Source organism: Pongo pygmaeus, chromosome 8 (assembly GCF_028885625.2).
Source record: "Pongo pygmaeus isolate AG05252 chromosome 8, NHGRI_mPonPyg2-v2.0_pri, whole genome shotgun sequence".
In the NCBI taxonomy this organism is placed as follows: domain Eukaryota; kingdom Metazoa; phylum Chordata; class Mammalia; order Primates; family Hominidae; genus Pongo; species Pongo pygmaeus.
In genome coordinates this window covers 64,338,468-64,360,993 of record NC_072381.2, presented here as the reverse complement: position 1 = coordinate 64,360,993, position 22,526 = coordinate 64,338,468, and the positions used below count along the sequence as shown (strand labels likewise).

The 22,526-nt window shown below is 42.5% G+C and overlaps 1 protein-coding gene across 1 annotated transcript in view; it reads right to left on the bottom strand.

Annotated features, from left to right (window-relative positions):
- The window catches only part of POLR3A (RNA polymerase III subunit A), a 54,193-nt gene that overhangs the window by 15,479 nt on the left and 16,188 nt on the right, over positions 1 to 22,526 (bottom strand). Inside the window, exons 12-21 of the mRNA XM_054435255.2 lie at positions 19,604 to 19,673; positions 19,009 to 19,136; positions 18,681 to 18,819; positions 16,835 to 16,999; positions 13,670 to 13,842; positions 11,178 to 11,289; positions 9,960 to 10,078; positions 8,954 to 9,091; positions 2,150 to 2,320; positions 10 to 123 (exon numbers count right to left, since the gene is read on the bottom strand). Coding sequence (XP_054291230.1) covers positions 10 to 123; positions 2,150 to 2,320; positions 8,954 to 9,091; positions 9,960 to 10,078; positions 11,178 to 11,289; positions 13,670 to 13,842; positions 16,835 to 16,999; positions 18,681 to 18,819; positions 19,009 to 19,136; positions 19,604 to 19,673 — 1,329 coding nt within the window. The remainder of the gene's footprint in view (positions 1 to 9; positions 124 to 2,149; positions 2,321 to 8,953; positions 9,092 to 9,959; positions 10,079 to 11,177; positions 11,290 to 13,669; positions 13,843 to 16,834; positions 17,000 to 18,680; positions 18,820 to 19,008; positions 19,137 to 19,603; positions 19,674 to 22,526) is intronic.

Sequence of the window (22,526 nt, the reverse complement as noted above, 5' to 3'; positions counted from 1 at the left end):
AGAGCTTACCTGCAGGAAGCTGTCCTGGCAGCAGAGGAACTCACTCTTCTTCATGATGGACTCTGTGGTCAGGATCAGCTCGTTTTTGCTGAGAGCAGGCTCACTCGGACACGGGAAGACTGCCTCGAGTATTAAAAGAAAATTACATTATGTGTGGGTGCCACAGAGAGCGGACGGTAGTAGATGAGAGAACTTACAAAGGATAAAATGACCTTACCCAAGGTGAGCTTTTAGCAACCTGTGATTTTTCTTTCAAAACAAATTGTGGACTCTACCTTTCATGTGAAGGTGAAAACTGGATAAATGGATACTCCATCCTACACAAAAATTTCTGGGCTATTCAGCAGGTATTGTCCCATCACTCCCCAGCCTTCGCCACCCCGCTGCCCCCCACCAGATTTACATTAAAAATATAAACTGTTATTTAAAAAACTCAAACATTTCAAGAGTGAAAATATTCTCCCACTTCTGAAGCTCATAAATTTCTTTTTTTTTTTTTGAGATGGAGTCTTGCTGGATTGCCAAGGCTGGAGAGCAATGGTGCCACCTTGGCTCACTGCAACCTCTGCCTCCCAGGTTCAAGTGATTCTCTTGCCTCAGCCTCCCGAGTAGCTGGGACTATAGGCAAGCGCCACCACGTACGATTAATTTTTTTGTATTTTTAGTAGAGACGGGGTTTCACCATGTTGGCCAGGCTGCTTTCGAACTCCTGACCTCAAGTGATATGCCCGCCTCGGCCTCTCAAAGAACTAGGATTATAAGCGTGAGCCCCGGCAGAATTTCCTCTTTTTTCCTCTCCTCTGCTTTGTCCAAGTTGACTCAATGTTTTAATGGCTGCATTATTATTCTTTTGTATAGACAGACCATCATGTATTTGAACTATCCTCTACTGATGGGTTTGCCTTTACTGTAAGCAGCCTAGAAAAAACATTCTTGGCATAGTTAGACCATTTCTAGAGGACAAAAGGAGTTTCTGTAAGGGAAACTATTGGGTCAAAAGGGACACGTATTTAAAACTCAGAATGATATTCTCCAACTACTCTCCAAAAAGGTTGTTCCAAGTTATATTCTCAAAGTATGTGAAGTGTGCCTGCTTTTCAATGCCCATGACTTATAAAACTGGTCTCTGGTATGCTCTACTTGACACAGAGCAAAACCAAACAAAGCCCTCTTCTGTTGGCATTTGATTACTACCAACACTAGACTTTCAACTGAAAACAACTTTTTTTTCATCTTTTTTTTTTTTTTTTTAAGACAGGGTCTTGCTCTGTCACCCAGGCTGGAATGTAGTGGTGAGATCAGCTCACTGTGGCCTTAAATTTCTGGGCTTAAGGATTCACCTGCCCCAGCCTCCTGAGTAGCTGGAACTTCAGGAGCATGCCATCACCCCTGGCTAATTCTTTTTTTTTTTTTTGAGATGCAATCTCGCTCTGTTGCCAGGCTGGAGTGCAGTGGTGCGATCTCGGTTCATTACAACCTCCAACTCCCTGGGGTTCAAGCGATTCTCCTGCCTCAGCCTCCCGAGTAGCTGGGATTACAGGCATGCACCACCACACCCAGCTAATTTTTGTATCTTTAGTAGAGACGGGGTGTCACCATGTTGGCCAGGATGGTCTCGATCTCTTGATCCTGTGATCTGCCTGATGTCTGGCTAATTCTTTAAAAAATATTTTTTTAGAGATAGAGTTTTTCCTCTGTTGCCCAGGCTGATCTCAAACTTCTCGCCTCAAGTGATTCTCCTGCCTTGGCCTCCCAAATTGCTAGGATTCTAGGTGTAAGCCACTGCGCCTGGCCTTTTTCCTTTAAATATTGGAAATTAAAACAAAACAAAAAACTTTTTTCTTTTTTTTATAGAGATGGGATCTCACTTTGCTGCCCAGGCTAGTCTTAAACTCCTGGCCTCAAGTGATCCTCCTGCCTTGGCCTCCCAAAGTGCTGTGATCACAGGCATAAGCCATTGTGCCTGGCCTTCCCTTTTAATATCGGAAAATTATACAGAGTAACACAAAGAAAAGAGATACTAATCCAGTGCTTGGGATTATAAATACTGAAGTATTTATTAACTGCAAGTGATAGTCCAAACAGTACTTCCATCCTAAAGAAACATCCTTAAAAACACTCTAACCCCAGATATAATGCTAAATCTTACTTTGATGTTGTCCAGAACCCTTTTAAACTCCAAAGGTTCATCTTTTCCCTCCATAGCTGCAGGATCTAAGCCATCTCCTCCATAAATGAACTGGATAATATCGCCAGTAGAGCTTCGGACTGTCAGATCATACTGGGAGCAAAGATCTTCAAGAGATTTGACAAGCCTTCGCTAAAGGAAAAGGAGGAAAAAGCTCAGCTGCTTAGAGAAGACTAATCACATGTGGAGAGGATAAGATTTGCAACTCAAGAGTCTCAAGGTTACAAGCACTTTAATCACATAAAAATACTTTATTAGAAACCCTTTAAAAAGAGTCCTCTCACCCCAAGAACAAGAGCAAGAATGCCTTACTAGCCTGTGCAGTGGGATTTGGAATATGCTCCAACCTCCAGCATTTTAGTGTATTTTAGAACACATGCAATTTAAACCGCATCACCCACAAAGAACTCTGCAAACACTGTTTTCCTAGGCTGTTTTACCTTCCTTCTCTTTCTCCCTAAGGTATAAATTAATGCAATAGCTTTGCATTTCTAAACAGAACTTAAGCCAGGACCCCTGCAGACTTCAATATGAATTACAGAGGATCAGGTGCAGGCCCTCTTCTGGGACAGAGGGGGAAGAAGAGAGAACAGGGACAGTATTGTGTCTGAACCAGCAGGCAGCAATGACTTCTCAAATCTGCTTAGGGAGAACTGTCCACCAGCTGAACACTCCAGCCAGCAATGCTATGGTGGCTCAGTGAATTAAAGGGAAAGAAATCTTCCTCTAGGCAACTTCAAAACAAAAAATCCCTTATGCCAGAACTAATTTGGTTTACGTTAACATACTGCTCTGGCAAAGTCATACTCTCTAATTCAAAAAGTAAAGACAAAAAAATTAAGTCAAAACACACATTATGGCAAGAGTGGTAAAAGTATTTCACAGTCTATTGGGTTTCTGACAAAAGCAGCATGCTCCCACACTGAAGGGCAATTTCCCATTGAAAGATGATTAATTGTATTCCACGGACGACACATAAAAAAGACGATTAAAAGTATCAGACAATGATACATGAGGTACAGGAGAGATGATGGAAATAGGCATCTACTGACTTGGAAATAGGTGTCCACTGTCACGCTAATCACAGTGTTTGTTCTGGCCCACTCATTCACATCTCTGGTTTATCTACCCTGGTTTTCCAGCTTGCAAAGGGCCATGCTTCCATAGTAGGGAGAGAGAAAAAACAAAGCCACAGCAAGTTCATGGCCCAGCAACTTGTAGTGTTGACTTTATCTGGTGTTTTAAGTAGTTAAAAACATTACTTAAAAAAAAAAAAAGCAGAAGCCTCAGTAGCCGATGCGATCAACTAGAAGAAAGAGTATCAGTGATGGAAGATGAAATGAATGAAATGAAGCGAGAAGAGAAGTTTAGAGAAAAAAGAATAAAAAGAACGAACAAACCCTCCAAGAAATATGGGACTATGTGAAAAGACCAAATCTATGTCTGATTGGTGTACCTGAAAGTGACGGGGAGAATGGAACCAAGTTGGAAAACACTCTGCAGGATATTATCCAGGAGAACTTCCCCAAACTAGCAAGGCAGGACAATATTCAAATTCAGGAAATACAGAGAATGCCACAAAGATACTCCTCGAGAAAAGCAACTCCAAGACACATAATTGTCAGATTCACCAAAGTTGAAATGAAGGAAAAAATGTTAAGGGCAGTCAGAGAGAAAGGTTGGGTTACCCACAAAGGGAAGCCCATCAGACTAACAGCGGATCTCTTGGCAGAAACTCTACAAGCCAGAAGAGAGTGGGGACCAATATTCAACATTCTTAAAGAAAAGAATTTTCAACCCAGAATTTCATATCCAGCCAAACTAAGCTTCATAAGTGAAAGAGAAATAAAATACTTTACAGACAAGCAAATGCTGAGAGATTTTGTCACCACCAGACCTGCCCTAAAAGAGCTCCTGAAGAAAGCACTAAACATGGAAAGGAACAACTGGTGCCAGCCACTGCAAAAACATGCCAAATTGTAAAGACCATCAAGGCTAGGAAGAAACTGCATCAACTAACGAGCAAAATAACCAGCTAACATCATAATGACAGGATCAAATTCACACATAACAATATTAACTTTAAATGTAAATGGGCTAAATGCTCCAATTAAAAGACACAGACTGGCAAACTGGATAAAGAGTCAAGACCCATACAGTGTGCTGTATTCAGGAAACACATCTCACATGCAGAGACACACATAGGCTCAAAATAAAGGGATGGAGGAAGATCTATCAAGCAAACAGAAAACAAAAAAAGGCAGGGGTTGCAATCCTAGTCTCTGATAAAACAGACTTTAAACCAACAAAGATCAAAAGAGACAAAGAAGGCCATTACATAATGGTAAAGGGATCAATTCAACAAGAAGAGCTAACTATCCTAAATATATATGCACCCAATACAGGAGCACCCAGATTCATAAAGCAAGTCCTTAGTGACCTACAAAGAGACTTAGACTCCCACACAATAATAATAATAGGAGACTTTAACACCCCACTGTCAACATTAGACAGATCAACGAGACAGAAAGTTAACAAGGATACCCAGGAATTGAACTCAGCTCTGCACCAAGCGGACCTAATAGACATCTACAGAATTCTCCACCCCAAATCAACAGAATATACATTCTTTTCAGCACCACACCACACCTACTCCAAAACTGACCACATAGTTGGAAGTAAAGCACTCCTCAGCAAATGTAAAAGAACAGAAATTATAACAAATTGTCTCTCAGACCACAGTGCAATCAAACTAAAACTCAGGATTAAGAAACTCACTCAAAACCACTCAACTACATGGAAACTGAACAACCTGCTCCTGAGTGACTACTGGGTAAATAATGAAACGAATGCAGAAATAAAGATGTTCTTTGAAACCAACAAGAACAAAGACACAACATACCAGAATCTCTGGGACACATTCAAAGCTGTGTGTAGAGGGAAATTTACAGCACTAAATGCCCACAAGAGAAAGCAGGAAAGATCTAAAATTGACACCCTAACATCACAATTAAAAGAACTAGAGAAGCAAGAGCAAACACATTCAAAAGCTAGCAGAAGGCAAGAAATAACTAAGATCAGAGCAGAACTGAAGGAAACAGAGACACAAAAAACCCTTCAAAAAATTAATGAATCCAGGAGCTGGTTTTTTGAAAAGATCAACAAAATTGATAGACTGCTAGCAAGATTAATAAAGAAGAAAAGAGAGAAGAATCAAACAGACGCAATAAAAAATGATAAAGGGGATATCACCACCGATCCCCCAGAAATACAAACTACCATCAGAGAATACTATAAACACCTCTACGCAAATGAACTAGAAAATCTAGAAGAAATGGATAAATTCCTCGACACATACATCCTCCCAAGACTAAATCAGGAAGAAGCTGAATCTCTGAATAGACCAATAGCAGGCTCTGAAATTGAGGCAATAATCAATAGCTTACCAACCAAAAAAAGTCCAGGACCAGATGGATTCACAGCCGAATTCTACCAGAGGTACAAAGAGGAGCTGGTACCATTCCTTCTGAAACTATGCCAATCAATAGAAAAAGAGGGAATCCTCCCTAACTCATTTTATGAGGCCAGCATCATCCTGATACCAAAGCCTGGCAGAGACACAACCAAAAAAGAGAATTTTAGACCAATATCCTTGATGAACATCGATGCAAAAATCCTCAATAAAATACTGGCAAACCGAATCCAGCAGCACATCAAAAAGCCTATCCACCATGATCAAGTGGGCTTCTTCCCTGGGATGCAAGGCTGGTTCAATATATGCAAATCAATAAATGTAATCCAGCATATAAACAGAACCAAAGACAAAAACCACATGATTATCTCAATAGATGCAGAAAAGACCTTTGACAAAATTCAACAATGCTTCACGCTAAAAACTCTCAATAAATTAGGTATTGATGGGATGTATCTCAAAATAATAAGAGCTATCTATGACAAACCCACAGCCAATATCATACTGAATGGGCAAAAACTGGAAGCATTCCCTTTGAAAACGGGCACAAGACAGGGATGCCCTCTCTCACCACTCCTATTCAACATAGTGTTGGAAGTTCTGGCCAGGGCAATCAAGCAGGAGAAGGAAATAAAGGGCATTCAATTAGGAAAAGAGGAAGTCAAATTGTCCCTGTTTGCAGATGACATGATTGTATATCTAGAAAACCCCATCATCTCAGCCAAAAATCTCCTCAAGCTGATAAGCAACTTCAGCAAAGTCTCAGGATACAAAATCAATGTACAAAAATCACAAGCATTCTTATACACCAATAACAGACAAACAGAGAGCCAAATCATGAGTGAACTCCCATTCACAATCGCTTCAAAGAGAATAAAATACCTAGGAATCCAACTTACAAGGGATGTGAAGGACCTCTTCAAGGAGAACTACAAACCACTGCTCGATGAAATAAGAGAGGATACAAATGGAGAACATTCCATGCTCATGGGTAGGAAGAATCAATATCGTGAAAATGGCCATACTGCCCAAGGTAATTTATAGATTCAATGTCATCCCCATCAAGCTACCAATGTCTTTCTTCACAGAATTGGAAAAAACTACTTTAAAGTTCATATGGAACCAAAAAAGAGCCCGCATCGCCAAGTCAATCCTAAGCCAAAAGAACAAAGCTGGAGGCATCACGCTACCTGACTTCAAACTATATTACAAGGCTACAGTAACCAAAACAGCATGGTACTGGTACCAAAACAGAGATATAGACCAATGGAACATAACAAAGCCCTCAGGAATAATGCCGCATATCTACAACTATCTGATCTTTGACAAACCTGACAAAAACAAGCAATGGGGAAAGGATTCCCTATTTAATAAATGGTGCTGGGAAAACTGGCTAGCCATATGTAGAAAGCTGAAACTGGATCTCTTCCTTACACCTTATACAAAAATTCATTCAAGATGGATTAAAGACTTAAATGTTAGACCTAAAACCATAAAAACCCTAGAAGAAAACCTAGGCAATACCATTCAGAACATAGGCATGGGCAAGGACCTCATGTCTAAAACACCAAAAGCAATGGCAACAAAAGCCAAAATTGACAAATGGAATCCAATTCAACTAAAGAGCTTCTGCACAGCAAAAGAAACTACCATCAGAGTGAACAGGCAACCTACAGAATGGGAGAAAATTTTTGCAACCTACTCATCTGACAAAGGGCTAATATCCAGAATCTACAATGAACTCAAACAAATTTACAAGAAAAAAACAAACAACCCCATCAAAAAGTGGGCGAAGGATATGAACAGATACTTCTCAAAAGAAGACATTTATACAGCCAAAAGACACATGAAAAAATGCTCATCATCACTGGCCATCAGAGAAATGCAAATCAAAACCACAATGAGATACCATCTCACCCCAGTTAGAATGGCGATCATTAAAAAGTCAGGAAACAACAGGTGCTGGAGAGGATGTGGAGAAATAGGAACACTTTTACACTGTTGGTGGGACTGTAAACTAGTTCAACCATTGTGGAAGCTGGTGTGGCGATTCCTCAGGGATCTAGAACTAGAAATACCATTTGACCCAGCCATCCCATTATTGGGTATATACCCAAAGGATTATAAATCATGCTGCTATAAAGACACATGCACACGTATGTTTATAGTGGCACTATTCACAATAGCAAAGACTTGGAACCAACCTAAATGTCCAACAACGATAGACTGGATTAAGAAAATGTGGCACATATACACCATGGAATACTATGCAGCCATAAAAAATGATGAGTTCACATCCTTTGTAGGGACATGGATGAAACTGGAAACCATTATTCTCAGCAAACTATCGCAAGGACAAAAAACCAAACACCGCATGTTCTCACTAATAGGTGGAAATTGAACAATGAGAACACATGGACACAGGAAGGGGAACATCACACACCGGGGACTGTTGTGGGGTAGGGGGAGGGGGGAGGGATAGCATTAGGAGACATACCTAATGCTAATTGATGAGTTAATGGGTGCAGCACACCAACATGGCACATGTATACATATGTAACAAACCTGCACGTTGTGCACATGTACCCTAAAACTTAAAGTATAATAATAATAAAATTAAAAAAAAAATACAGTTAAATTATTGAGTGGAGAGTACAGGGACTGAAAAGACATCTTTTTCCTGTGGTCTTATGGAAGAACACAAGAAGACGTATTTTTCACTCCTCGGCCATTAGGGGTACTTTTGTGGTAAAGTTTGAGAAGCACAAACGCTGAGAAGCCTCTAGTTAGCCCTGTGCCCCAGAGTCTATTATCTCAGAGCTATACACTCTCTGAGGAAATGCTTTCCTTCTAAGCATCCAAGCCCTGCAGCAAGCACTGGAATAGGTCATTAGAGTTAATTAGAATGATATTAATAATGAGTTACATAAATAGTTGCAAAGAGAGAGGCAGAGGCCTCGCAATAACCCTCATTGTCACGTGTTAGTAAAGCGAGGCTTAGTGAGGTTGAATGACATCCCACAATGTACTTCCAGCCATGTTCTCCTCTAACAGCGCTTTGCTATGCGTGGCTCTGGCCTGGTCTTGATCATCATAGGATGATTTGGAACATACTACATTTTTTTTGGTTGTTCATTTCCAGGGCATCTACCTTTCTAAATTTTTTCCTTTTAAATTTAACCCAAGACTAGATAAATTACAGCTCATGTGCAAAACGTGCAAACACTCAATAGTCAAAACCCACAGAGCTCTGTCCTGCTCTGTTGCTAATGGCCTACATTTCTTCAGGTTACCTGCATGTATCCCGTTTCAGCTGTCTTTACAGCCGTGTCGACTAGACCTTCCCGGCCGGCCATTGTGTGGAAGAAAAACTCAGTTGGTGTTAAACCGGAATAAAAGCTATTAGCCACAAAGCCTTTGGCAGCTGGGAGCTAAAGAGAGGTAGAAAAAAGAAAAATCAAACAAAAACAGTTCAAGGCCCATGATTCTGAAATCCACTCAAATCAGAAAATGCCCCACCTTGAGACTATAAATACCTGGCCAGTATATTCTCATGAAATGGCAGGCTTTCTTTGCCCTTTCCTTACGGAGAAATACTTTATACCAGGGACAAGTAGAATGAGGGCCCAGCCAGGGCTGGTGCTGGTGCTGGTGCCAGTGGCAGGCAAGTGGCCCAGGAGAGGGAAACCTAAGATCCAGATGCTCTCCTTAAAGTAGGTAAGCAGTCAAGGACCTCAGAGGACACCCTGTGGATGGAGGCTGCCTGCCCATTCCCTGGGAAATGACACCTTCAAGATATCCTTCCTGTGGGCCAGACCTGCCCACCTCCAAAACATAACCAAACATTGTTAATGTCTACAGGGTTTCATTCTGCGCACTGAAAATGTTCTAAAAGTAGATTGTAGTGATGGCTGCACAGCTCTGTGAATATATTAACAGTCACTGAACTGTATGCCTTACATGGGTAAATTACATATGAAGTATAATTGTAATAATTACATATGAAGTATATATGTATTTAAAGTTTATTTATTTGTAGAGATGGGGTCTCGCTATGTTGGCCAGACGAACTCCTGGCCTCAAGCAATCCTCTTGCCTTGGCCTCCCAAAGTGCTAGGATTTCAGGCATGAGACACTGTGCCCGGCCTGAAGTGTATCTTAATAAAATGGCAAAAAATACATATATAAAACTCCACATGAAATTGGCCAACGGTCTTTGATCTGAATAGGTCTGTGTTCCTTGGAGGGAAGTGTAGATGAAGAGATCTTCACATTTCTACCTGATCTGCTACTGCTTACCTTTGAGTGTTTTTCAAAGTGAGGCAAGGACCTGTTTTCAAAACCGTCTGGCACTCGAGAGCCACTGATGGCCTGCTGTCCCACACAGGCAATCATCTGTGATATGTTAATGAAGGAACCTGGGGACATGGGCCAGAAATGTAACATTCATTTACCAAAATAACACTAATTGAAGTGCACGCAGATCGGAAGGGTAAAACAGGAATAGGCCCTTATGCTCAACGAGGTCATGGTCCTGGAACAGTAGAAGACAGAAATACAATCAAGACAACAAGGAGCTGTCAGGAACTCAAGAAAGGCGGAACGAGGGCGAGAGGAGCCAGGAGCATGTGTGGGTTGGAGGAAAGGCTGGGGAAGTGACAGGCGAGTCTTCAAGGAGGCTTCAGCAAGTCCAGGTTGGACTCCTGGAGGACATTATGATTTGGACATAAAGGGAGAGGGGGAGGAATTCCAAAGTGGGTAGGAAAGTAGGAAGCAAAGACAGAGAAATGGGAAAGTGTGGGCTATGTCCTGAGGGTAAGAAGCAGGAGAGCAATGGGGTAAAAGGCAGCAAAGTTAAAGAGACTGGACTTTATCCTGTTAAAAAAAAAAAGTGTACAGCAGTAGAAGCACAGAGGTTTTGATTTTGAATGCATTATCATAAAACCAAATGCTTTGAGGGCCTCGGTATCTACAAAATAAAAGAATTATGCCACATCATTAAGTACATTAAAAAATCCCTGGCTTTCTTCTTCTTCAACCTGCCTGACCTGCTGGGCTCAAGTGATCCTCCCACCTCAGCCTCCTGAGTAGCTGGGACGACAGGCACACGCCACCATGCCCAGCTAATTTTTTTTTTTTTGTATTTTTTGTAGAGACGGGGTTTTGGCATATTGCCCAGGCTGATCTCGAACTCCTGGGCTCAAGCAATCAATCAGCCTCGGCCTCCCAAAGTGCTGGGATTACAGGCATGAGCCACTGCATCTGGCCTCATTTTTTTTTAAAGACCACGTTTGCTCAAAGCACCCTCAAACTCAGAATCCACACACATTACCAACAAGTTCCTCCAAAGCAGTTAAACTTCCCAAAATGCAAATAATTAAGTCTCTCTCTCTGATTTAAAAAGATCCCCTTAAATAAATGAAATGTCTGTTTGGAGCTGTGACTATCACATTTTCTGGAGCCAAACAGCCTGTACAGAGAACACACTGCCAGCAGGTGAGAGAGGGGCATGCACACCTTTGGAGCCACACAGAGCCATGGTGAGTGGGCTGTTGCTCTTGTCCAGCTCCCGGAGGCAGGCACTGCCAGCGTGGTCACGGATCACAGAGAGCTCCTTCAGGATCAGTGCCTAGTGGGAGAAAAGGAGATCCTTGGTGGGTTGTCCTCATTGTCTCTGTGGATTACAAATGTTCAATCTAACATTTAAAGAAATTTGAAAATACTGAGGGAAGATGCCCAATTTCCGATCAATAAATGTTTCAGAACCTTAGAGGAGCAAAATGCCCTGGCTATATAAACATGTGCATCTTCTACAAGGTTCTAAAATTGGTGTATAAGGCAAAAAGTTTTTCTTTTTTTTGTTTTTGTTACAGACAGGATCTCACTCTGTTGCTGAGGTTGGTGTACAATGGCATAATCACAGCTCACTGCAGCCTCAAACTCCCGGGCTCAAGTGATCCTCAGGGGATCTGCCCCAGACCCCTGAGTAGCTAGGACTACAGGTATATGTCCCTACCAGGCCTGGCTAATTTAAAAAATTTTTTTTGTAGAGATGGGGTCTTGTTATACTGCCCAGGTTGGACTCGAACTCCTGGCCTCAAGGGATCTTCCTGCCTTGATTATAGGCATAAGCCACCAAGCCTGGCCTAAAATTGACAGTAATAAAAACTTGAAAAATCCGTTAAATGGCCCATAAGGTAGAATGTATGGCTTTGTGTATACTACCCTACACAACAAAATATCTGTATATAAATAGCTGTGTGGACACACACATGCACCCCATACAAATGTATAAGATAATACGTGGTATGTAAAAGAGAATTGCCTATACTGTTTGTAAATTTGTCTTTCTACTTTTTCTTGCCAAGCACACATCTGAATGTCCACAAGCTAGGCATGTGATGAGGTGACTTCACAAGAATATTCCGGCTCATGAGCTCATCCACAGTTACTCCTCAACTTACAGACTAGGATGCTGAATCAGTTACGAGTCTGGTTCCATGAAAAATTGCTGCTGCCAAGGCCTCAAGTAATTTTCTAGGAGGTACCAGTGAGGGATATCCTTTTCTCTCTCTTTAAGACTCAGTGAAAGTAAGATTAAGAATGAGCTAATGGTAAATACCTCACAAAATTCTGGTTTCTCCCTGCTTTAGAAAATGTATTTCATTAGAAAACTTCCCAATGCTTAAAGAGGCTTTCTTCCACACTCAGGTGAGTCAAAGCTCAGTGCCACGGGTTTATCGGTGAGGCAGAAGACGGCCAGGTGAACGCCTGGTACACTCAGACTGCTGAGGGAGTTTCAGGTTCTCACAGGCTGGTGGTGATTCTGATTCTGACCCATGCTGGTCGAGATCTTAGCTAAAATACTTTCAAATGAGGGGCAGCAGGCTGGGGATGTGACTATTAGACATGAATTCTCCCTCTCCTGCATCCAAGTCTCTTTCAAAGACCATACATTCAAAGAGCTGTGGGGAGGCTGGGCGCGGTGGCTCATGCCTGTAATTCCAGCACTTTGGGAGGCCGAGGTGGGTGGATCACCTGAGGTCAGGAGTTTGAGACCAGGCTGGCCAACATGGCAAAACGCCGCCTCTACTAAAAATACAAAAAAAAAAAATTAGCTGGGCATGGTGGTGGGAGCCTGTAATCCCAGCTACCCAGGATGTCGAGGCAGGGATAATTGCTTGCACCCAGGAGGTAGAGGTTGCAGTGAGATGAGATTGCACCACTGCACTCCAGCCTGGGTGACAAAGTGAGACTCCATCTTAAAACAACAACAACAAAAAAACTGGCTGGGCATAGTGGCTCACACCTGTAATCCCAGTACTTTGGGAGGCCGAGGCGGGCGGATCACGAGGTCAGGAGATCGAGACCATGCTGGCCAACATGGTGAAACCCTGTCTCTACTAAAAATACAAAAATTAGGTGGTCATGGTGGCATGTGCCTGTAATCCCAGCTACTTGGGAGGGTGAGACAGGAGAATTGCTTGAACCAGGGAGTCATACGTTGCAGTGAGCGAAGATCGTACCACTGCACTCCAGCCTGGCTGGAGTGCTTCATAAAACTATGAAAAGCGAGACTGCGTCTCAAACAAAAACGAAAACAAAAAAAACCAAACCCCCAAAAACCAAAGAGCTGTGGTGTCAGTTCCTACTTGAAGGATGCTGAAAATAGAAAAGGCAGGAGCACTCGAGTACCAGTTACAGAAGGGACCTGAGTGTGCCACCAGAACAAGAGCAGCCCCGTGTGGCCGAATGAACAGATGGCTATGTTTTCACCACCTGGATGTGAAAGCTAGGAGGGACATGAGGGATCTGATGAAAGGCCCTACCCTCAGGAAACAAACGAGGATGCACACTGTGAGCCCAGGGCCCCAACAGGACAGATGCCAATGCCTTGACTTGCCCACTCCTTTGCTACCTCTCTTCGTGGCTCAGCACAACCCCAGAGGGCACCACCTTAGCCACTGTGCACGGAAAGTGGTGACCCTGAACCAAAGGGCCGGGCTCACCTCCAGGGTCTCCTCAGCAGTACAGCCAGGCTGCTGCTGCAGCTTGCCCGTGTTCAGGGCTTCGATGTACTCATCACACTTCTTGTAGCCGGCATTCAGCAACTCATACTTGGCCTTTAGCAGTCCTTGGCCAGGTGTGACATCACCGATCCCAATTGAGAAACCACGGTTAGCTGTAGAGTTGGTAGAGCAGGAAGAAAGGGCCATAAATGAGACTCAGCAAACCTACTAAATATAGTTTATGCCTGCTAGATACAGTTTGTACTATATAGAAACTATGTATGTATAGTTTAAAGTATAAAAAAGTGTATATCTTCACAGAATTCACCACAATTCAATTAAATAATGGCTTTCTTTCTCAGTCATTAGGGAGTTACACAAAATGACTAAGACTCAACTGACTTCTCTCAGAGACCTTACAAGCTGGTGGGGAAACACAATATCATTTCCAACTATTATCTAAAGCAGAGTGACATTAAACACTAAAGGGTGGCCTGAGGGCTGGGTACAGTGGCTCAGGCCTGTAATCCCAGCACTTTGGAAGGCTGAGGCAGGAGGCTCGCTTGATCCCAGATGTTTGTGATCAGCCTCGTCTCTACAAAAACCTTAAAAAATTAGCTGGGCATGGTGGCACATGCCAGTAGTCCCAGCTACTCGGGAGATGGAGGTTGCAATGAGCCATAATCACATCACTGCGCTCCAGCCTGGGCAACAGAGCAAGACCCTGTGTTACACACACAAAAAAGTATTCTCCACCTTTGATGGAACTAGGTTGCCACCACTGATCCTAGCCACAATATACTGTATGTAGAAATAAAGAGAGTGAATGAGTGGCTTCTGGTTTAGCAGGATAGGAAGGTATGACCTACAAGTATCTGTAGATGAGAGGACTAATGGGCCTGGAAAGGCTCAGAAATGAGATCATTAGGTTCTGCAAATGCTGGAGATGATGAATGTGCTGGAAACAAGGAAACCTAGTGGAAAGTCTGTATAAGGAAGGCTCCAGGCCCTTATTCCTGTAGGAGATGGGAGTTCACTCCCAGCGAAATGGAATCAGAGAGGCTCTGGGTCTGGGAATACCAAGCAGATGAAATAACTGTAAACAAGAGCACTGAGGGAAAGTCTGTATATTCCATGCTTGAGAACCCTAAGCCTGATTCCCTGTGCAGCTCCCGGAATCCCAGTAGCCAGGTCTCTACCCTAAGTTAGGAGATGGAGACTGCAAAATACATCTCTAGGGAAATCAAGCTTCCCTAGAGAAAAGTGTTACTAATAAGGATGTTGGGTAGCCCCTCATTAGCCCCTCAACAGAAGATTTTTTTCCTCAATAAAAAAACTGAGAGGTCCATCAACCAGTCAGCTCCACTTCCAATCAGTGTTTCAGTCCTTACTCCTGAAGGACCACCAGATATTTGAGGAAAGATTTTAACATGAAAGACAAAAGACACAAATGCACAGGAAAAAGAAACTAAAAGGATACAGAAAATTCAGGAAGCAAATATAATAAAACTATAAATAATATTCTCTCAGAGTGATCAGAGAAGATACATTCAGGGATCAAAACAAGAAAGCTTTAAAAACAAAACAGGCTGGGCACAGTGGCTCACACCTGTAATCCCAGCACTTTGGGAGGCCGAGGTGGGCAGATCACTTGAGGTCAGGAGTTTGAGACCACCCTGGCCAACATGGTGAAACCCCGTCTCTACTAAAAACACAAAAATTAGCCGGGCGTGGTGGCAGGCACCTGTAGTCCCAGCTACTCGGGAGGCTGAGGCAGGAGAATCACTTGAGCCTGGGAGGCGGAGGTTGCAGCGAGCTGAGATTGCATCACTGCACTCCAGCCTGGCGACTGAGCAAGACTCCGTCTCAAAAAAAAAAAAAACAAAAACACTACCTGTGAATAAGTATATTGAAAAATATTATTGGAAATTAAATACATGATAGTGATAAAATTTTAAAAATCAACAGAAGTATTAAAAGATAAAGCGAATCTAGAATAAAGAAATGACAAACGGAAAAGAAGATAATTAGATAATTAATCTAGGAGTTCTAATATGTAATTAACTGAAGTTCCAAAAAGAAAGAAACAGATAAACTAAAAGAGAAAATTATTAAAGAAATAACATAAGAAAATTTCCAGAATGGAAGGACACACAGCTGCAGATTAAAAGAAATTACTGAGTGCTTAGCACAATGAATGAAAAAAGACCCACACCAAAGGTATATTGTTGTGAACTTTCAGAGTGAGAACAGAGAGGATTCTGAAAGTTTCTAAAATGAAAAAAACAATTCAAGGGCTGGGCATAGTAGCTAATGCCTGTAATCCTAGCACTTTGGGAGGTGGAGGCAGGTGGATCACTTGAACTCAGGAGTTCAAGACCAGCCTGGGCAATATGGTGAGACTTCATTTCTACAAAACTTAGTTGGGCATGGTGGCACATGCCTGTAGTCCCAGCTGCTCGAGACGCTGCGTGAGCCAAGATCACACCACTGCACTACAGCCTGGGTGACAGAGCAAGACCCTATCTTCAAAAAAAAAAAAAATCAAATACAAAAACTGGGGAATAAGAATGACAATACCCGTTAACAACAACTCTGAAAGCAAGAAGTAGAGCAGTACCTTCAAAATTCTGAGGGAAAATAATTTTCAGTCTAAAATTGTATATCCAGGCAAGTATAAGAGTGGAATAAAGTTTTGGGGGCATGCAAACATCACTTGACTCACGGCCCACTCATGGCCCACTCAAAGCATAAGCAAACAAACAAACAAAAAAAATAGAACAGTGAAAGCATAGTAGGCAAATATTGAGTAATCTTGCAGAACTGAAACATGGACAGCCCCGAGTGTTCTAGTGCTTCCACAGGGACCTTGGAAGCAGCCCATCAAGGATGTTTTATAATCTAACCCTGTCTAGAAGACCATAGGGAGCTACTGCTGGTTTTGAGAAGAGAACTGAAAAGCAAATTCAAATCTGTTGTGAAACTATTCAGTACTGAGTTAATTTCATTAATAACAGCACACATGATTTAGCCTGGAACGAGTATCTTTTTCTGTATGTATATGTGTGGTGGGGATGAAATGGCAGTAAAAGAACAAAATAACGTAAACCCTTAAGACTCTAACAGTTGCAGTTTTAACTAAAAGAAGGATGCTGAGATACTCACACAGGTAGACAGGAGCCAGCCTGGCGAGCCGTGACATGGCATCTGCAGCTTCATTCTGCCCCCAGTCTCGCAGTAAAATGTAAAAAATATTGTTCTTGGATCCTGACCCTAGGGTTCCTTTGTCCATGCTGCCACTCATCAACTCACTGTTCTGGATTGTAACATCTGGAAGAATGATTATATATTTAGACAACAATTATTTATTACTTTGCCTTATTCCAAAATGAATTTGAGACAGTTGAGAAAATATGTTCCCATACTGACACTTAAAGCAGAACAAACAGAAATTCTCCTCAAAGCTTTTTTTTTGGTGGGGGGGGGGGGGTTAAAGGAAAACTTGGGAATTTTTGAAAAATATAAAAACTCCAGTTAGTGTGTAGTCCTAACCCTGAAATATACCAGTTGACCCTCACTCTCCTCATCTGTGAACTGTGGGTAACAGTATCAAGCACTTGTCATCTTTATGTTATGGGATATTTTGAGCATCAGATGAAATAACATACAGTGAAGTGCTCTATAAACTATAAATAATTTGTTACTCATATAAGATATTAAATATTAACAAAGGTACCATCATGTACAGCCTATACAACAACCAAATGAAATTCATATCCAAAAAGACACAAAACAGTCTAAAACAAGAAGCTGAAGTATTTTAAAGATCAGAGAGCATATTTCCAAAGAAATAAACCTGATGAGTATCAGTGCCCTTCAAAACATTTGCTCTTCATTGGAAGACAGCAGAAATCCTGACCTTCAGAAGAACTCTGCAATTCAGTTCTTCAGTACAGAGTCCTGGAGATCCACTTCTAGTCCCAAGGTCTCGCTAGCAAAGCCCATTCTAAATCAGTGCTACTCAAACTAGGCTGCTAGGGAACTGTTTGGTAGTGGTCTGGGTGAGCGCACGTGCTCACATCAGAAAGTAACTCAATGGATGCTGGCTAAACAGCAGGGCTCTGTGGACTGCACTTTGGGTTGAACTGGTTTAGACAGACTTAGATGACTTGCATGTAAATCTTTTCCCTGGCTGGGTGTGGTGGCTCACACCTGTAATCTCAGCACTTTGGGAGGCTGAGGTGGGACGATTGCTTGAGCCTAGGAGTTCGAGACCAGCCTGGGCAATGTAGGGAGAACCTGTTTGTCTTTAAAAAAAAAAAAAAAAAAAAAAAAAAATCAATCCAGGCTGGGTGCAGTGGCTCACGCCTATAATCCCAGTACTTTGGGAGGGCAAGGAAGATCACTTGATGTCAGGAGTTCAAGACCAGCCTGGCCAACATGGTGAAACCCCGTCTCTACTAAAAATACAAAAATAAGCCAGACGTGGTGGTGGGCGCCTGTAATCCAAGCTACTTGGGAGGCCGAGGCAGAAGAATCGCTTGAACCCAGTAGGCGGAAGTTGCAGTCAGCTGAGACTGCGCCACTGCACTCCAGCCTGGGTGATAGAGCAAGACTCAGTCTCAAAAAAAAAAAAAAAAAAAAAAAAAAAGTTAAATGCCTTAAATAGTAAAATCCTTGTTTATTGCCACCCCCCCCCCCGAAAAAGATGACAAAATAAAGACAAACTACTAAGTGAGAAAAACTAGTCACTTAAGACAAAACACATTTGGAGAGAACATTCTAACCACTGCATCACGTGTCTACAAGATCTCTACTTTTAAGATAAATGGGGAATTACATCTGAGAGAAGAAATACCAGCTACATTTTCCTGAAGAAAAAACTTTCCACCTAAGGCTTAGAGAAACAATGAATTTGCTTGCTTCACGAAGGTACCAGCAAAGCTGATGACCAGCCACTTGCTTTTCTGTCACGTTCCTCCTTCTCCCCACCTGAGTTCCATCCACTCACAGGAATCATTGGCACAGAGATCTTCCCCTTTGCCACAGTACTGCTTGCCCTTGGTTCGCAGGTTGGCCCTCACTGGATTGTCATCGCTAGGCCTGAGGATGACACTGAAGATCTGCTTTCCGGTCCACAGGGTGACAGGCTGAGGGAGGGGAGGAGGCCTGAGAGTCAGTGGGCTGAGCCTGGTCTCAATCCCCCTTCGGTAGACAAAGCCAGGCGGCCCAGGGACTGCACTCAAGCCTGGCACCAACACGGTTCCACTCATTTCACCAGTCTACCCCCACAGACACATACACACACCTGTGCACCAACACACAACTCCCACACACACCTTTAGGATTGTAGGCGGTGGGAGGCGAACTTTAATTTTCTCATCCTTGCCAACCAGTATTGAAGCAATGATTTGGCAAGCCTTGGCTCGATCAAAGAAAGTGTCCTTGAGAGTGAGGAGATACGCACCTAAGCATTAGGAACCAACACAAAACAAAGAAAAGGAATGAAATTGTGAGAATACTGCAAGGTTTCAATTTTAAAATAAATTTGAACCATGACCAACAGCGTGAATTGAAACAAACAGCCACTTACTGGCTTTCTCCTCCAACTAGGATCTACCTCCACAGGAACGTGACTTTGTTTTGTTCACTGCTGTATCCCCAGGCAAAAGGGACAGATTCTAAGCCAGACACTAGGTTTAGAAAATGCCCAGTCCATGAGAGGAGCTCACTAAAGACTTGCTGAATTAATGAATAACCAATCAATTAAAAAAAAAAAACCATGGGGAGGTTCATGATCAAACTTAGTAAACAAAAAACCAAATTAAACACAGGCTATTAAATAGCTTTTCAAGTCATCACATGAATCACTATGAACGAGGAACACTGTGTTCCAGTCAGAAGTCTCCTTTCAAGTGAACTTCACCAACCTACCTGTTAGAAAATCCTGAATAGCAGCAATCAGCGGTTCCCCGTTCCTCGGGGTTACAAGATTTGCTTTAGTCTGCAGGAAAAGTAAGCGCAGTCAGTTAGCTGTTCTCGGATGCATGATGCGGTCCAAAGCCTGAATCACAAGGTTTTTGAATAGTTATGAACAAATAACTATTTAAGAGGAGTGTTGTGACCTCTGAAGTCAACCAATTCCACACTTGTCCATAATGACGACAGAACTGTTAAATGTCCCTTGGTTAAGACATTACGTTCTAATAATAATAGAGTAGCAGAAGGACGAGGCTGAGAAATGAAAGCCAGGGGTCTGAATCTCAGCTTTGTCACTAACTCCCAGTTCCCTTATCTGTCAAGGGGAGAGAAAAAAATACCAGCAAGATTGACCTAGGAGGGTCCTACTGACACCAAAATGAAATACCAAGTGAAGTTGTTTCAGAATTCTATGAAAAACTCTACTCATGTAAGATTTTATTGTTGTTTGTTTTTGAGACAGAGTCTTGCTTATAGCCCAGGTTAGAGTGCAGTGGTACAAATATGGCTCACTGCAGCCTCAACCTCGTGGGGCTCAAGTGATCCTCCCAGCTCAGCCTCCCAAGTAGCTGGGACTACAGGCCCACATCATTATGCCCAGCTAAGTTTTTGCATTTTTTTTTTGTGGAGACGGGGTCTTACTTTGTTGCCCAGACTGGTCTCGAACTCCTGGGCTCAACCGATCCTCCCACCTCGGCCTCCCAAAGTGCTGGTATTACAGGCATGATGAGCTCCTGCACCCAGCCCTATTGTTATTACTATAGGTGCTTCTCCAAAGAAAATTCATTTCTGTGAATGATGAGGAGCGTTGTGACCTCTGAAGTCAACCAATTCCACACTTGTCCACAATGACGACAGAACTGTTAAATGTCCCTTGGTTAAGACATTATGTTCTAATAATAATCAATCCAACAACAGAATTTAATTAAACATTTAATGAGGGCCTATGTTGGGCAAAAAAGGGTGTTAGGTAGTAAAACATAATTAACTCATGTAAAGAAGGCTCTGTGTGTATGAGAGTACATTTGCTCTAATCTTGATATGAAAATGCACATGTGTATTTGTGGGTTTTCTGGGCCTTTTCACCCAGAAAGCAGGGTCCTCTCAGACAAAGGCCCATTACCACCTACTTCTGAGCCACTATCCAAAGCAGGGACCCTTCAACCAGAGTGGGAGACAGCTATTTAGCCAGATATGCCTCTTTATTGCACACCACCTGACTGCTCTTACTCCTGGTTTAGAGACTCTCTCTGAGGTGGGATACAGGTAGTCTAGGGGTAGAAGCAGAGTGCAAGGGGCTGAGATTAGTGTATTTTGAAAAGGTCTAGTGGGTAATTTGGGCCCACATCCAAATTAGAGCCCTATGCACTCCACTGAGAACAGCATTGCTAAATCAGAATGATAGGTATTTTCTCACTTGAAATTGAGGAAACTTGTCCACATGGTAACTAAGGATTCTTCTACCCCAAAATCCTTGGAGACTTTGTTTTATTATTGCCATTTGTAACCAATGAAATATGCAGTTGTAACACAATGTCCACAGTATGGATCCTCAGGCAGCAAAGTCTAAATGGTTGGTTGCAAGCTGATAGCTATTATTTCTAGCAGCATTCTAAACATTACTCTTTGTTACAAAAATAATATACGCTCATTATAGAAAATAAATCTAAGGCCAGGTGCAGTGGCTCACACCTGTAATCCCAGCATTTGGGGAGGCCAAGTTGGGCGGATCACCTGAGGTAGGGAGTTCAAGACCAGCCTGATGAATATGGTGAAACCCTGTCTCTACTAAAAGTACAAAATTGGCTGGGCGTGGTGGCAGATGCCTGTAGTCCCAGCTACTCAGGAGGCTGAGGCAGGAGAATCACTTGAACCTGGGAGGCAGAGGTTGCAGTGGGCCGAGATCACATCATTGCACTCCAGCCTGGGCAACAAGAGTGAAACTCCGTCTCAAACAAACAAAAAAAAAAAAAAAAAAAAAGGAAAAGAAAATAAATCTAAACATATAGACAACTTAAAACCCCAAAATGATGCATGCAATACTAAAAGCCTAAACCAAAACAGGTTAAAAGCATCACATCAGAAATGGTAATAAGTGCTTTTGGAGGTAGGGACACTTACAACTATAAGACTTACCAGTTCCTAATATAGGAAGCTGGAATACTGAAAAAAGCAAGCCTGAAGCTCTAAAATACTCAATAGTTGGGGATCATGAAGTTCAGGAGGGGAGAATCCTACACAGCAGGTGCCATGTCCCACTGTGCTATTGCTGGGTCAGGAGCGAATAGTACATGTAGTGCCAACAGGTTTTTTTTTTTTCTTTTGAGACAGGGTCTTGCTCTGTTGCCCAGGCTGAACTGCAGTGGTGCAATCACAGCTCACTGCAGCCTCAACCTCCTGGGACCAAGCAATCCTCCCACTTCAGCTTCCTGAGTAGCTGGGACTACAGGCGTGCGCCACCACACCTGGCTAATTTTTGTAGTTTTTGTAGAGATGGAGTTTCGCCATGTTGTCCGGGCTGGTCTTGAACTCCTGAGCTCAAGTGAACCACCTGCCTAGGCTTCCCATGGTGCTGGGATTACAGGCCTGAGCCACCGCGCCAGCCTGTGCCAACAGTTAAAGCCCAACTGTAAGCTCCCTAAGAGCAGGCATGTGCCTCACTATCACCGATCTCCTGCAGCATCTACTGGGCACTCCTTATGTATTTGTCAAATAAAGTGGTGGTAAGAGTTATTATCATTATGTATAACACTGCATCCTTTAAGAAGACGAAGTATATAATATAGTTTAGGAAGGTTTCCATTCAGAATGTTCAATAAAATGTGCTGGTGCTTAAAGAATCTTCAGCTACTGGAAAATTTACTTAGGTAGGACATCT